We start from the raw sequence: 13902 nt of genomic DNA, 5'->3' as shown, positions 1-13902 counted from the left end.
CTGACTTTTCACAGTTTTAATGAGTCTTCATCTGGGTTTCTTTGGATTCATCTCATTTGAGACATTTTGGGCTTTGTGCATGTGGATGCCCATTTCTTTTCTCAGATTTGGGAAATTTTCAGCCATTATTTTTTTTTAAATAAGCTATCTGGTCCTTTCTCTCTCTTTTTTTCTCTTTCTATGATTTCCATCACGTGTATACTGGTCTTCTTGTCAGTGTCCTATAAGCCGTTTGCTTACTTTATTCTTTTTTTCTACTTTAACTGAATAATTATCAATGACCCATCTTTGAGCTGAGTGGTCCTTTCTTCTGCTTGATCTACTCTAACATTCTGGATTTAACTGGTGTCACTGGTCCATATTCATATCTGGAGATGTGAGAAACAGAAGCCAATAGGCTGTGTCTCCTATGTCATTTGGTGAAGGGGTGGGATATATCAGGCTTTATGAATGATACTGCTATGTTTAATACAGGGTTCCATTCCCTGCCCTAGTGTTGAGCTGAGGTTGGGTCAAATTGTTGGGATTTTGTTGCTGCCTCTGAAGGCAGATCAGGTAGTTAGTTACCTAGATATTGAATCAGTGTTAGGCTGGCCTGCCAGGGATTTTATATTGCCAGTGTAGGTGGATTGAACAGCCCACCAGTGCACTGATTGTGGAGTGTGTTTTGGGTTGGCCTACAAGTCTTTGAGGTTGCTGCTCTGGATGAATCAATCCACATGTGTCTTGGCTCAAGAGCAGATGCTGGAGCACCTTACTGGTTCTCTGTTGAGCTTTTCCATTCTCTGTCATGTGAACAGAGAAAGAAAACTATTCTTGAGGCTTTTTGTTTGTTTGTTTTTGTCTACGCCTGCTGGTGATTCGGTGTTAAAGACCTCTCCAGCACCCAATTTGGGATATCTGAGAGCAATTAAAAGAAAACCCAGGGAACTCACCTTGTTGCCATTCCTCAAGTCTAGAGGTCTCTAGCCAGTCTGTCTTTTGCTTTTTAGCTTTCAGAGGTATTTTTTCGTCTTCCACTTAATTATATCCAGAGTATTTAGTTGTAAATAGAGAAAATAAGCAGGGAAAACTGAGTCTATAACACTTTGTTCCAAAAACAAAATTAGCCACAGGTGTTGAATAATATTGTACATTAAAATGTAATCAAGTGTAAATACCTTTTGAGTAACACTCCAAGGCACAATAAAAGTCAAGTTGACCATTCTTTACTATATAAAGAATTAAGCTAGGCACTTTGGGGATACTAACATTTGTGAAAGACATAGATAACGCTCTTGAGTACTTCTAATATGACAAGTCTAGTGAGGAGAGTAATGTAAGAAAGATAAAACTAAATATTTTGTTCTAGGGAGGTAATAAGTACTATAAAAGAGATTTTAAAATAACAGGAGAGTGTTATTGTTGTTGTTGTTGCTTTTAATATGTATCTTAGGTAATTGAGTAATTTAGGACTTGAGGTTGAAAAAAACAGGTATTATTACTTATACCAATTTAACGTGTGTAAATCAGGAAAATCCCAGCAATCCAAGACATATGGTCACCTTACCCTTAAGATTTTTTTAAACTATTTATTGTGGAAATATTTAACATATACATATATTTAGAGAATAGTATAATGAATCCTTAATTGCCCACCATCCAAGTTCAATAACTATAAATCTATGGCCAGTTGTCACTCTTCCATACTCCCCCAATGCCCCTCTGCCTTATCAATAATTAAAAGCAAATTCTGTGCAGTTTCTAGAGTCAACCCTTGATCAAAACACTAATCACTTTTGTTGTATGACTTTCTCTTTCTCCCTATTAGGCCCTTTTCTAATCACCCCCATCCATATGTTATATTTTGTTTTACTTGTAGGGCTTATGCTCTAATGGTTCAACTCTGCCAGAAGACAGATACTTAATGATAAACTCTGTACACTAAGCAGCTCAGAATAAGGAGCCAGACCATCTGTGACTCCCAACCCTGCCTGCCTTCTTCTCTGGACCAATAATAGTAGCTTCATAATGACTGTGATTAAAGCCCTGTTGTACATGAGGATCATACTCTTGCTACACTGGCTTGGGGTGTTTCTGTCTTTTTCAGGACACATCCGGGCTGAACACCCCCAATATCACAGTCCTCCAGAAGTGGTGATTCCCTTGAAGGTAACACACACTGGCAGAAGCATGAAGCCTCCAGGCCGGCTCTCTTACAGCCTGCATTTTGGGGGCCAGAGACACGTTCTCCACATGAATATCAAGAAGCATTTGCTGTCCAGACACCTCCCAGTGTTCACCTACTCAGACCAGGGCGCTCTCCTGAAGGACCAGCCTTTTGTCCAGAATGACTGCTACTACCATGGTTATGTGGAGGGGGACCCAGAATCCCTTGTTGCCCTCAGTACCTGTTCTGGTGGCTTTCGAGGATTATTACAGATAAACGATGTTGTTTATGAAATTAAGCCCATGATTTTCTCTACGAAATTTGAACACCTGGTATATAAAATGGACAGTGAGGAGACCCAATTACCAAACATGAAATCTGATTTTATGCAAGAGGAAACTGTACACCAATTTGAGTTTCAAGAGACTGATAATTCTACCCAGAAACAAAGTCATTATGATGGCTGGTGGATCCATTCATTCTTTGTTGAAATTGCACTGGTGGTGGACAATGCTCTATATAATCATTTTAAAAGGAATGTCTCAAAGTTGCAGGAGGATCTATTTCTTATTGTAAATATAGTGGATTCCATTTATCAGGTAATGGGTATGAAGGTGTTATTGTTTGGTATGGAGATCTGGACTAAAAGAAACCAGGTTGAAGTGGATGCTGTAAGGAGGTCTCTGAGAGATTTTTGCGATTGGAAGGCTAATACCATTGATGCCCGCATGGCACATGATACTGTACATCTTTTTATAAATAAGACCTTGAGAGGATTAACTGGTTTAGGCTTTGTTGCAGGAATGTGTAGGTCACACTTTAGTTGTGCAGTTGTTACTTTTGCAAACAAAACCTTGGCCATTATTGGAATTGCAGTAGCTCATCATATAGGTCATAATTTGGGTATGTTTCATGATGATGTATTGTGTGTGTGTTCTGCAGGTTATTATAGATGTATAATGCGTCATGACAACCCACCAATAGCCCAATTTAGCAATTGTAGTTATTCTTATTTTTGGGGATATTCTGTACAGCAGGCAAAATGTTTGCAGTACACTGTATACACAAAGGACATGTTTTCAAGGAAGCGCTGTGGAAATGGTGTTGTTGAAGAAGGAGAAGAGTGTGACTGTGGATCTTTTCAGGATTGTTCAAAAGATGCCTGTTGTCTGACAAACTGCAGTCTGAGTTTTGGGTCTACTTGTGCTTTTGGGCTTTGTTGCAAGGACTGCAAGTTCTTACCATCAGGAGAAATGTGTAGAAAGGAGGTCAATGAATGTGATCTTCCAGAGTGGTGCAATGGATCATCCCATATGTGCCCAGACGATGTATATGTAGAGGATGGAATTCCCTGTAATGACAATGCCTACTGCTATGAAAAGAGATGTAATGACCGCAACGCACAGTGTAGGCAGATTTTCGGCCAAAAGGCAAAAAATGCAAACGACAGTTGCTACAAACAAGTAAACACTCAAGGTGACCGTTTTGGTAACTGTGGAGTCGAAGGCCCTACATATCTAAAATGCAGTATGTTGGACAGCTTATGTGGGAGAATTCAGTGCGATAACGTGTCAGAAATTCCCCTTCTGACAGAGCATTCTACTGTGCATGGGACTCGCTTCAACAATACCACCTGCTGGGGTACAGACTACCACATTGGGATGACCATACCTGATATTGGTGATGTGAAAGACGGCACAGAGTGTGGCCCAGAACATGTCTGCATCGGAAGGAAGTGTGTCCATCTCTCTCGCTTGGATAGTAATTGTTCACCTAAGTTCTGTAACATGAGGGGGATCTGCAACAATAAACATCACTGCCATTGCAACTATAAGTGGGACCCTCCCAACTGCCTAAAACAAGGCAATGGAGGTAGTGTTGACAGTGGCCCACCCCCTAAGAGAGAGAGGATAAAGAAGATTTACCTGGCCCTAATATGTCTTATTTTGTTGTTAATTCTATTATGCTGTCTTCTATTGCTCTGTATGAGGAAAAAACCTAAGGAAAAAAAGAAAGAAGTTCAGCCTCAACCTGAAAAACGCAAGCAAAAGACTCAGACTCAACATGGGAAATAAAAACAATTAGTACCCAAAAATGTATCTGAATAGATATGCATTAAAAAAGGTAACTCCTATAATGTTTCTACTTATTCTTCTTTATTTTAAAAAATTAGAAATTTTATTTTTCCTGAAATGTATTTCTTTATATTTTCTAGAAAAAGGCATGGTACCTGGGTGGTGTACCAGTTTTTAAGTTACTCTTTTTCAGTGTCAAAGCCCCTTCCCATTTTGTGCTCTGCATTATAGGAACCACACTGCTGCTGTATCAGCCCTCTTTCTACAGAGATCTGCAGCAGGGTGAATGCAAGGGGATTTGGGAATCTGGGAGATCTGCTTCCTGTATGTCAATCTTAATAACAAATATTACACTGGCAGTTATACTTAGTTTCAATATCCTTTAAAAAAAAAATTCAATCCAGACCAACCTCATTGTCAGTCTAAAAGATACCAGCATAGCTGTCTGGGTCTGAGCCCCAGGTCTTTGATCTCTCTACCAATGTCTCAGATCCTCTGCACCAGCTTAGCAGTACCTGCTGTGAGAGTTTTGAGTCTCATTTTTGAGATTCATGGGGCCAGCCTTACAGTTCTCCAGATTCAAGTAACCCTACTTCTGCCCTTTGCTCTTCAGCTCCATGAATGAAATCACCTTCTTGCAATTAGTATTTTATGGTTATTAACCAGTTACTAGCACAATGCCTCCCTTAACTTGCTGTGTTCTTTAGTAGCTGGTTACCCAATGCCTTATATTTAATTCCATCCCCCTAAAATCATTGATTTTTTTTTTCTGACTGAATTCTGTTACAGTACTCATCTTGGTATAATGAAGTACTTATTCATTAAGTACCATTCATTGGGAGTGAGGAAATATCAATTTTTTTTCTTTGTCTGATTGAGTTTTTCTTTACCACTGCTCTTAACCATCTTGGGAAAATTACTTACATTTACTGCAAGTTTCCAACAAAATTTTAAAAAGTACAGAATGATAATAATAGTTGTCTCTAAATTTCTGGGTTTCTTTGGTTATAAAATAGGGTAAAAAAGATACTTTCAATTTTAGTTAGGTCTATGCAGACAAGCAATTTTTCTGAAAATGACAGCTATACAATGCCAAGAACATTTCTTAAAATTTTATTTTAAAGTATCATAGAACTGTGGAGGAAATGAAGATTAGAAGTCTTAAAAATTACAAGGAAGGGAAAACAATTTAAATTATCAGTACTTTTTCCCCTGGAACAAAAATCTTTGTTCCCTGTAACATGATGGTTTTGAATATAAATTAATGATCAAGCTTGGCCTACCCAGTTAGAATTCCTCTGTTGAAGAAAGAGAAACCTGAAAAACTCTTAGTGTGCAGAATAGACTAGATTGATAAATTAGGCACTTAAGGGCATCAAATTCAAAATGAGTTTTTCCCACACCACTTTTGCTGAGTTTAGATCCATTTGCTGGGAAATAGGTTAAAGTCTTTAAAGACAAAGATATCTGCAATTCTAGTTAGGAAGCAAAGACCTAGTGGAAAGGAGTTTGCCTCAAGGACATGTAATGCCTTCTCTTTAAAACATCTGGCTGATTTTGAAGGAGCTTGGAATATAAGCTAGAGAACTTGGTTTTGAAGATTTGAGTATCAGAACATAGTCACCCATTGCTTTCAGTGCTGAGAAAATAGAGGCTTCTGGGCTCCCAGTATAAAGTCCAGTAAAGTATATGTGTCTCACTAAAACTACACTATCTCTGACCAAACTCAATTCCTTATTGAATTAAAGTCATCAGTCACTCAGCCTAACTTCCAAACAGAGGAAAGATAGAAACTTCTCAAGTTGAAGGTAACTCCTATGGTTCCTTATATAGAACATCTAGCATACAATAAAGCATTATCACATATATCAAAAGGAAGAAATTATGGCCAATAATAAAGGGAAAACAACAACAAAGATAGTGAAAGAAAAGATAGAAGCCAGCTAAAAGATCCAAAGAGTGGAAAAGATGATAATGAACAAAAATTCCCTATGGCTAGTATTTTAGAGAAACTGGAAGAAAAATGAATAGACCATGTGAAAGAAGGTAGATTCATTTCACCAGAAAATTGGCATCTATGTGAACTTATTAAATTCAGAAAATCAGTAAACAGTTTGAATTATTGACTGCATTGTATAATTAGCTAAATTAGTTAACTATAGAAAAGTTAATTTTAAAAAAGTCAACGACTGACATAGAAAAAAGCATTAAAATAGAGAAGTGATATGTGAAACACATCAATAAATCTGAAATCATTCAAATAGAGTATCATTTGAGGAAGAAGAGAATTCAATAGAAGTAATAAAAAACATATAATGGCTGAGAATTTCCCCTAAGTATGGAAACATATTATGCCACTGCTTTAAGAAAATCAATGAATTTCACGCAGAATAAGCACATGGAAATACACACCTAACCATATCATAGTAAAACTGTTGAAAACCAGAGACACAGAAATCTTAAGAGCAGCCAGACATAAAATATCCATATCTTAAAAGAAATGACGGGCTTCCCTGGTGGCGCAGTGGTTGAGAGTCCGCCTGCCGATGCAGGGGACACGGGTTCGTGCCCCGGTCTGGGAGGATCCCACATGCCGCGGAGCGGCTGGGCCCGTGAGCCATGGCCGCTGAGCCTGCGCGTCCGGAGCCTGTCCTCCGCAACGGGAGAGGCCACAACAGTGAGAGGCCCGCGTAACGCATAAAAAAAAAAAAAAAAAAAAAAAAGAAATGACAATAAACATAGATGGTTGACTTCAATAATTGAATGCAGAAGACACTGAAATAACACATTTACTCAATAAATTGTAGTTGCCAAACTAGAATTCTTTATTTTGTGAAGATAACATTCAATAACGGAGAACAAAACTTTCCTTTGGCAAACAAATCATTGCCAGCAGGCCAGCACTCAAAGAAATATCATTTCTTTTTCAGTCAGGAGAAACATGATACCAGAAAGAAACATGAATGTGCAGGTGGGTGTGAAGTACACAAGAAGCAGTAAATATGTGGGTAAACTAATTAAAATTAACTGTACAAGGATACTAGTAGTATCTTATGGACTGTAAATATATGCAGAACAAAATGCAAATATATATTTGTCACAAAAGTCGGGAGGTGTGTAAATAGAGATAAAAGGTCTAAACTTCTAGCAATATTGGGAAGAGGTAAATTAATGATGTGGATTATACTATATGATGTTGCAGATGCATGTTGCAAATCTAGGGTAATCATTAAAATAATAAGACTACGTACATATAAGAAATTTATTGAAGGAACAAAAGGCATAATAAATGATATTTGTTTCTACAAGTATAGGCAATTGAGGAGAAACAAGCATAACGCAGACGTGAAAATAAAAAAAACCTGGTAGATATAAGATCTATGTAAAATGGATTACATTAAGTAGAAGGCTGACATATTTCAAGTGAATAAAGTATAAAGTCTAGCATTATGCCATTGTTTATTAGAAACAATTTAAAAATAAAGACATGGAGAGTGTAAAAACTTAAAAGAATTTTCATGCACATATTAACCAAATTAAGTTAGTGTAATCTTTTTAATATCTGATGACAAAGACTTTAAGGCACAAAGCATTACTATAAATAAGAAGGAATATTTTGTAATGATAAAAGGCAAATCACTAGAAGATATGACAATCTTAAATGTGTATGCATTCACTAATAGAACTTCAAATATAGAGGAGAAAATATAGAAATAGACAAATCTACAATTACCAGTAGGGATACTTTTAGCCCACTTCTCTCAGTAGTAACAGAAAGAGTAGAAAATAAATCCTGCAGGATCAGAAGACTTTCAATACATAATTAACAAACTTGATATAATAGGTATACAAAGAGAAGGGATAATCCCAAAAGTGGATAAATTCACTTTGGTTCATCTGCGTATGGACTACTACCAAAGTCTACCTTATGATGAGCCAAAGAAAAAGCCCCAACAAATTTCACACAGTTTTAATTAAAAAGAGTATATTTTCTCTAGACCTTATATAATTAAGCTGGAAGTCAATATCATTAAATATAACTAGAAAAACTCCAACCGCCTGGTACAGTTCTGACTCTGATCCCACATCTGACACCAACTAAGATTCTGCACCCAATTTCAATGTGTGTTTGGGGGGTTCCTTACACCTCCAAGAAATTCTCCTATACCAGCTGGGTGTTCTACAATTCAACTCAATTCTAATACTACCTGCAGACAGTGTCAGATCCCAGAGGTTAAGGGCTCAGCCCAACATGACTGCTCTCCCCTCTTTCAGATACCAATCACAAGTCCAGGTTGTCACCTGTGCTTCTGACCAACAAGCTATAGGTTAGAGGTTCCAATGACCCCCTACTTAGGTTCAGTTAATTTGTCAGAACAGCCCACAGAACTCGGATAAACATTTTACTTACTAAATTACCAGCTTATTATAAAAGAATATAACTCAGGAACAGCCAGATGGAAGAAATGCACAGGGCAAGATACGTGGAAAGGGTGCAGAGCTTCCATGCCCTCTTCATGTGTACCTCTCTCCCTGCATCTCTACGTGTTCACCAACCCAGAAGCTCTTCAAACTTCACCCTTTTGGTGTTTTATGAAGGCTTCATTACTTAGACATGATTCATTAAATTATTAGCCATTGGTGACTGAACTCAATTTCCAGTCCCTCTTCCCTCCACAGAGGTAGGGGGCAAGGGAGATTGAAAATTCCTACCCTCTAATCACATGGTTTGCTCCACTGGCAACCAGCATCCTTCCCTAGGTGGTTTCTAAAAGTCACCTCATTAATGGAACAAAGGACAACTTTACTGCTCTCATCACTTTAAAAGTTCCAAGGCTTTTAGTAGCTCTGTGACAGGAACAAGGTTAAAGCTCAAATATATATGTCTTATTATAAATCACAATATCACAACTGGAAATAAAATATATATATTTCTAAATAATCTATATGTCAAGGAGAAATCAAAACAGAAATTAAGAAATAATTTGAATTGAAACACAAATAACTACAATATATGTATATTACATAGTATTCAACTAAAGCAGTGTTTTAAGGAAAATGTATAGTCTCATATACCTATGTTAAAAAAAAGAAGACTGAAGATGCACTGATTTAACTTTATATGTCATGAATTTAAGAAAAGGAATAGCTCAAAACTCTACGAGACTTGGGGTCACTTAATTCTCAAACCTGACAAAGGCATTACACCCCCAAAATTTTCCTATTTCTTTTATGAAAGTAGATATTGTAAAAAATAAATAAATAAACAATAACCTCAATTAAATAGAGTTGTGAGACCAGAAGGAAGAGTTCTCACACCCTGAATGATAGCAGAACTCAACAGGAAGAAGAAAGGTCCTTCTTCCTTCTTGGCAGCAACTCAGCTAATGAAACACCATGGACTCTTTGCTTAGTATGGCCCACCCAACTTCCTTTTCCTATCTACAAAAGAGTTCTCCTTCCCTGTGTGTGGGAGCTTGCACATGGCTTGCCATGGTTGCAGACTCTGAGCTGCAATTCTTTGCTGATCCCAAATAAACCCAATTTAGCTAGAGAAAAAACTGGCAGTATATTTGTTTCAGGTCAACAATATAATATTCTTAAAATGTTTGTAAAGAAAATAAATTTCGGCATGTTTTGTAGACAATAATGCATCCTCATGATCAAATGGTTTATATTTTAGGTATTTCTAAATTATCAGAAGAGCAATCTCTATAATTCACATTAACAGAGTACCTGAGAAAATCATATCTCAATAAACACAAAAATTATTTCACCAAAGTCTACATTTATTAATAAAATTGCTTGGTCTACATGGAAGAGAGGGGGATTTTCTTAATATAATCAAGTATATCTAGAAAAAAAAATGACCTAAAATGCCCCACAGGAAATATCATACATAATGGTGAGCTGTATGAGACTTTCTAAGGATATTGATGAAGAGACAAAAATGGCACCCTGTCGCTACTTGTTATGAACATGTTACTAGATGTGCTAGACTGAATAAAATTAGAAATAAAATGGCATAAGAATAAAGATGGAAGAAATAAAACTGCTATTATTCACATGTGGCATTATACTATACCTAGAAAATATAAATTAACAGAATAACTAAGTTAATAGAGCAAGGTTGCTGATTACATGGTCAGTATTCCATGCTCATTATCTAACTACCAGTAACAAGCAGGTAAAACTGAAATCGAAAATTCATTTCATTTGCATTAGTATCAAACATAACATTTCACAATATATAAATATATCAAATCATTGTTATACACCTGAAACTAATGTATTATATATCAGTTATATCTCAATTAAAAAAAAAAAGAAACCAGCTGAAACTTTGCCAACAGTACAAGCTGGGGGAAAGACTTGGGTCTGCAAGGATTCCAATCATAAAAATAAATGACTTAGGCCTACATCCCACTCCTAGGATTGCTAAGAAAGCAGTAGTAGAGGAAATACTTTGGTAAGTAGAGAGAATGTAATTAAATCTTGATCTTTCTCACGGTGTCTTGTTAGGAATATTCAGGAACTTCAACATGACATCAAGAAACAGCTATTATGTCCTGGCACTGGTGGGCACCATTTTTGACATACATCATCTACCCTGCTAGCACTGCTCACCCCACCCTGGTGTTCCCCTGCAGACTTGCCCATCCTGACCAGCACCTCTCCAAAGCAGCTGCCCCCCTGACACATCCAGTGGGAGGCCAAAGTGGCTCCTGCCCCACCACATCTGGTGGGTGGCCACAGCTGGAACAGGCACCGCCTCCAAAGAAATTCTTGCTTTGCACACACAGCAGGCAGCCTAGACCTGTCAAGTGCCTCTCCAAAGCAGCTCTTACCTTTCATACCTAGCAGGCAACCTTGCCAGAGACTGGGTCTCCTCCAAAGTGGCTCCCACCCCACCCAGGGCACCCAAATAAAAACCACCTTGAGACAAATGAAAATGGAAACCCAACCTGTCAAAACCTATGGAACACAGCAAAAGCATTTCTAAGAGGAAAGTTTATAGCGATACAGACCTACCTCAAAAAATAAGAAAAATCGCAAGTAAACAATCTACACTTAAAGGAATTAGAAAAGTAAAAACAAACAGAGCCCAAAGTTAGTAGAAGGAAGGAAACAATAAGGATCAGAGAAAAAATAAAAGAAAGAGATACTAAAAGAAAACAATAGAAAATATTAATGAAACTAAGAGCTGGTTCTTTGTTTATTTGAAAAGATTTTAAAAACTGACAAATCTCTAGCCAGACTCATAAAGGAAAAAAAGAGAAAAGGCTCAAATAGTAAAATCAGAAATGAAGAGAAGTTATAACTGATACAACAGAAACATAAAAAATCATGAGACTGCTGCAAAAAATTATACACCAACAAATTGGAAAACCTAAAAGAAATGGATAAATTTCTAGAAACATACAAATTCCAAAACTGAATCAGGAAGAAATAGAAAATCTGAAGAGACCAATTACTAGTAATGAAAATGAATCAGTAATCAAAACAATCCCAACAAACAGACGTCTAGGACCAGATAACTTCACAGATGAATTCTACCAAACATTTTAAGAAGTGTTAATACCTATACGCCTCAAACTATTCCATAAAACTGAAGAGAAAGAAAAATTTTCAAACTCATTCTACAAGACCAGCATTATCCTGATACCAAAACCAAAGACAATATGATATATATATATATATCTCCAGTATTTTTGATGACATTGATGCAAAATTACTCATCCCAATATTAGCAAACAAAATTCAGCAATACACTAAAAGAATCGTACACCAAGGTTAAAGTGGGATTTATTCCAGGGATGTAAGTATGGTTCAATATCTGCAAATCAATCATTGTGATATACCAGATTAACAAAACGAAGGTTAAAAATCATATGATCATCTCAGTAGATTCCTATGGATACTATACACAGGAAACCCTAAAGACTCCACCAAAAAACTATTAGAACTAATAAATGAACTCAGTAAACTTGAAGAATACGAAATTAAGAGAGAGAAATCTGTTGCATTTCTATACACTGATAATGAACTAACAGAAAGAGGAATTAAGAAAACAATCCCACTTACAATCGCATCAAAATGAATAAAATACAGGACTGATGTCAGCATCTTGGTGGCATGAGATGTTCCCATTGTCCCACCCCTTCTATCTACAACCAGTAAAACATCCATAACTCAACAAAAGTACCTGTGCCCAACACACCAGGTCATGAGAAAACCCTGCACATCATATATCTAAAGGTGGGTGAACTGGACCACACAGAGGAGATGGGACCATAGAACAATGGAGGTAGTGCTTGTAATCCAAGACCCTCAGCAACGGTGGCTGAACCTGCAATCCCAGAGAGCTGGGCAGCTTCAGGAGAGGCACCACACTGACCTCACAGCCAAAGTGGTACCTGCAGCCATGGGGAACTTGACAGCAGTGGCAGTGGAGCCTGCCAACTTTGTCCCTCCAGTTGTGGAAGTGCCCATGACTCTACCCCCTCCTGCTTACAGTGGCAGAGCCTGTGAACCTGACAACCCTGCTCACGGCTGAGACACCTGCAATACTGGCTCCCCCTCCTTCTCTTCCTCCCCTTGCAGTGGCAGAGTCTGTGACCCAGGAGACCCCAGACAAGGTGGAAAACACCCACCAGCTTGGTGTCCCACGCAGTGACACCTGTGACACCAGCAGCAGCGAGGCACCAATGATCTGGTATCACAAGCAGCAAGGAGGGCGCCAGGCAACACATCTGACAGAGGTGGTAGAGGGTGAAAGATACCAATTCTAAAATATAACCAGAAGCAGCGCAGGTATGAGAAAATAAAAGCTTGTGCTATAGCACCACCTACCGGAAAACACAAAAGGCGTCCAATTACTAATCTGTTGAGTCAGTATAATCAAGTTTTAAAAAACAGATATATTTAAGAAGAGCACTGTTCACTACTTCAAATATGACAGTTCTCCAGGAACCAAATTTAAACTCATGGAATATTGCGATCTGAGAGAGAATTCAAAATAGCTGTCATGAAAAAAATCAAAGAGCTACAAGAAAGAAAGGCTGTTCAAGGAGAATATTAGTGAGCAGAAGTACTACTTTACTAAAGAGATTGAAACTCTAGAAGAGAACCAAACAGAAATTTGGGAGCTGAAGAATTCAATAAGTGAGATGAAGAATGCACTAGAAAACAATGGAAATATTGCAGACCATATGGAAGAGAGAATTAGCGATCTAAAAGATAGAAATCTAGAAATTATACAGGTAGTAGAGGAGAGAGAATTAAGATCCAAAAAACATGAAGAAATTCTATGAGAACAATCCAACTCTATTAGGAAGGGTAACATTAGTATGCAAGGAGAAGGGAGGGAGAAGGGGGAAGAAAGATTATTTAAAGAAGTAACAGGTGAGGGCTTCCCTGGTGGTGCAGTGGTTGCGAGTTCGCCTGCTGATGCAGGGGACACGGGTTCATGCCCCGGTCCAGGAAGATCCCACATGCCGTGGAGCGGCTAGGTCCGTGAGCCATGGCCGCTGAGCTTGCGTGTCCGGAGCCTGTGCTCCGCAACGGGAGAGGCCACAACAGTGAGAGGCCCGTGTACCACACAAAAAAAGGAAGTAACAGGTGAGAAATTCCTAATCCTGGGGAAGAAACCAAATATACAAGTCCATAAAGCTACAA

At 37.9% G+C, this 13902-nt stretch overlaps 1 protein-coding gene across 1 annotated transcript; it reads left to right on the top strand.

The window, feature by feature from the left end:
• Positions 1 to 2037: 2037 nt before the first annotated feature.
• On the top strand, positions 2038 to 4224 carry ADAM29 (ADAM metallopeptidase domain 29). The gene has a single exon (XM_032633912.1). It carries the CDS (start codon positions 2038 to 2040, stop codon positions 4222 to 4224), a length of 2187 nt encoding a protein of 728 aa, XP_032489803.1.
• Positions 4225 to 13902: the final 9678 nt, after the last annotated feature.

This window comes from Phocoena sinus, chromosome 6, assembly GCF_008692025.1.
Source record: "Phocoena sinus isolate mPhoSin1 chromosome 6, mPhoSin1.pri, whole genome shotgun sequence".
Lineage (NCBI taxonomy): Eukaryota > Metazoa > Chordata > Mammalia > Artiodactyla > Phocoenidae > Phocoena > Phocoena sinus.
This window is presented reverse-complemented; position numbering and strand designations above follow the sequence as displayed.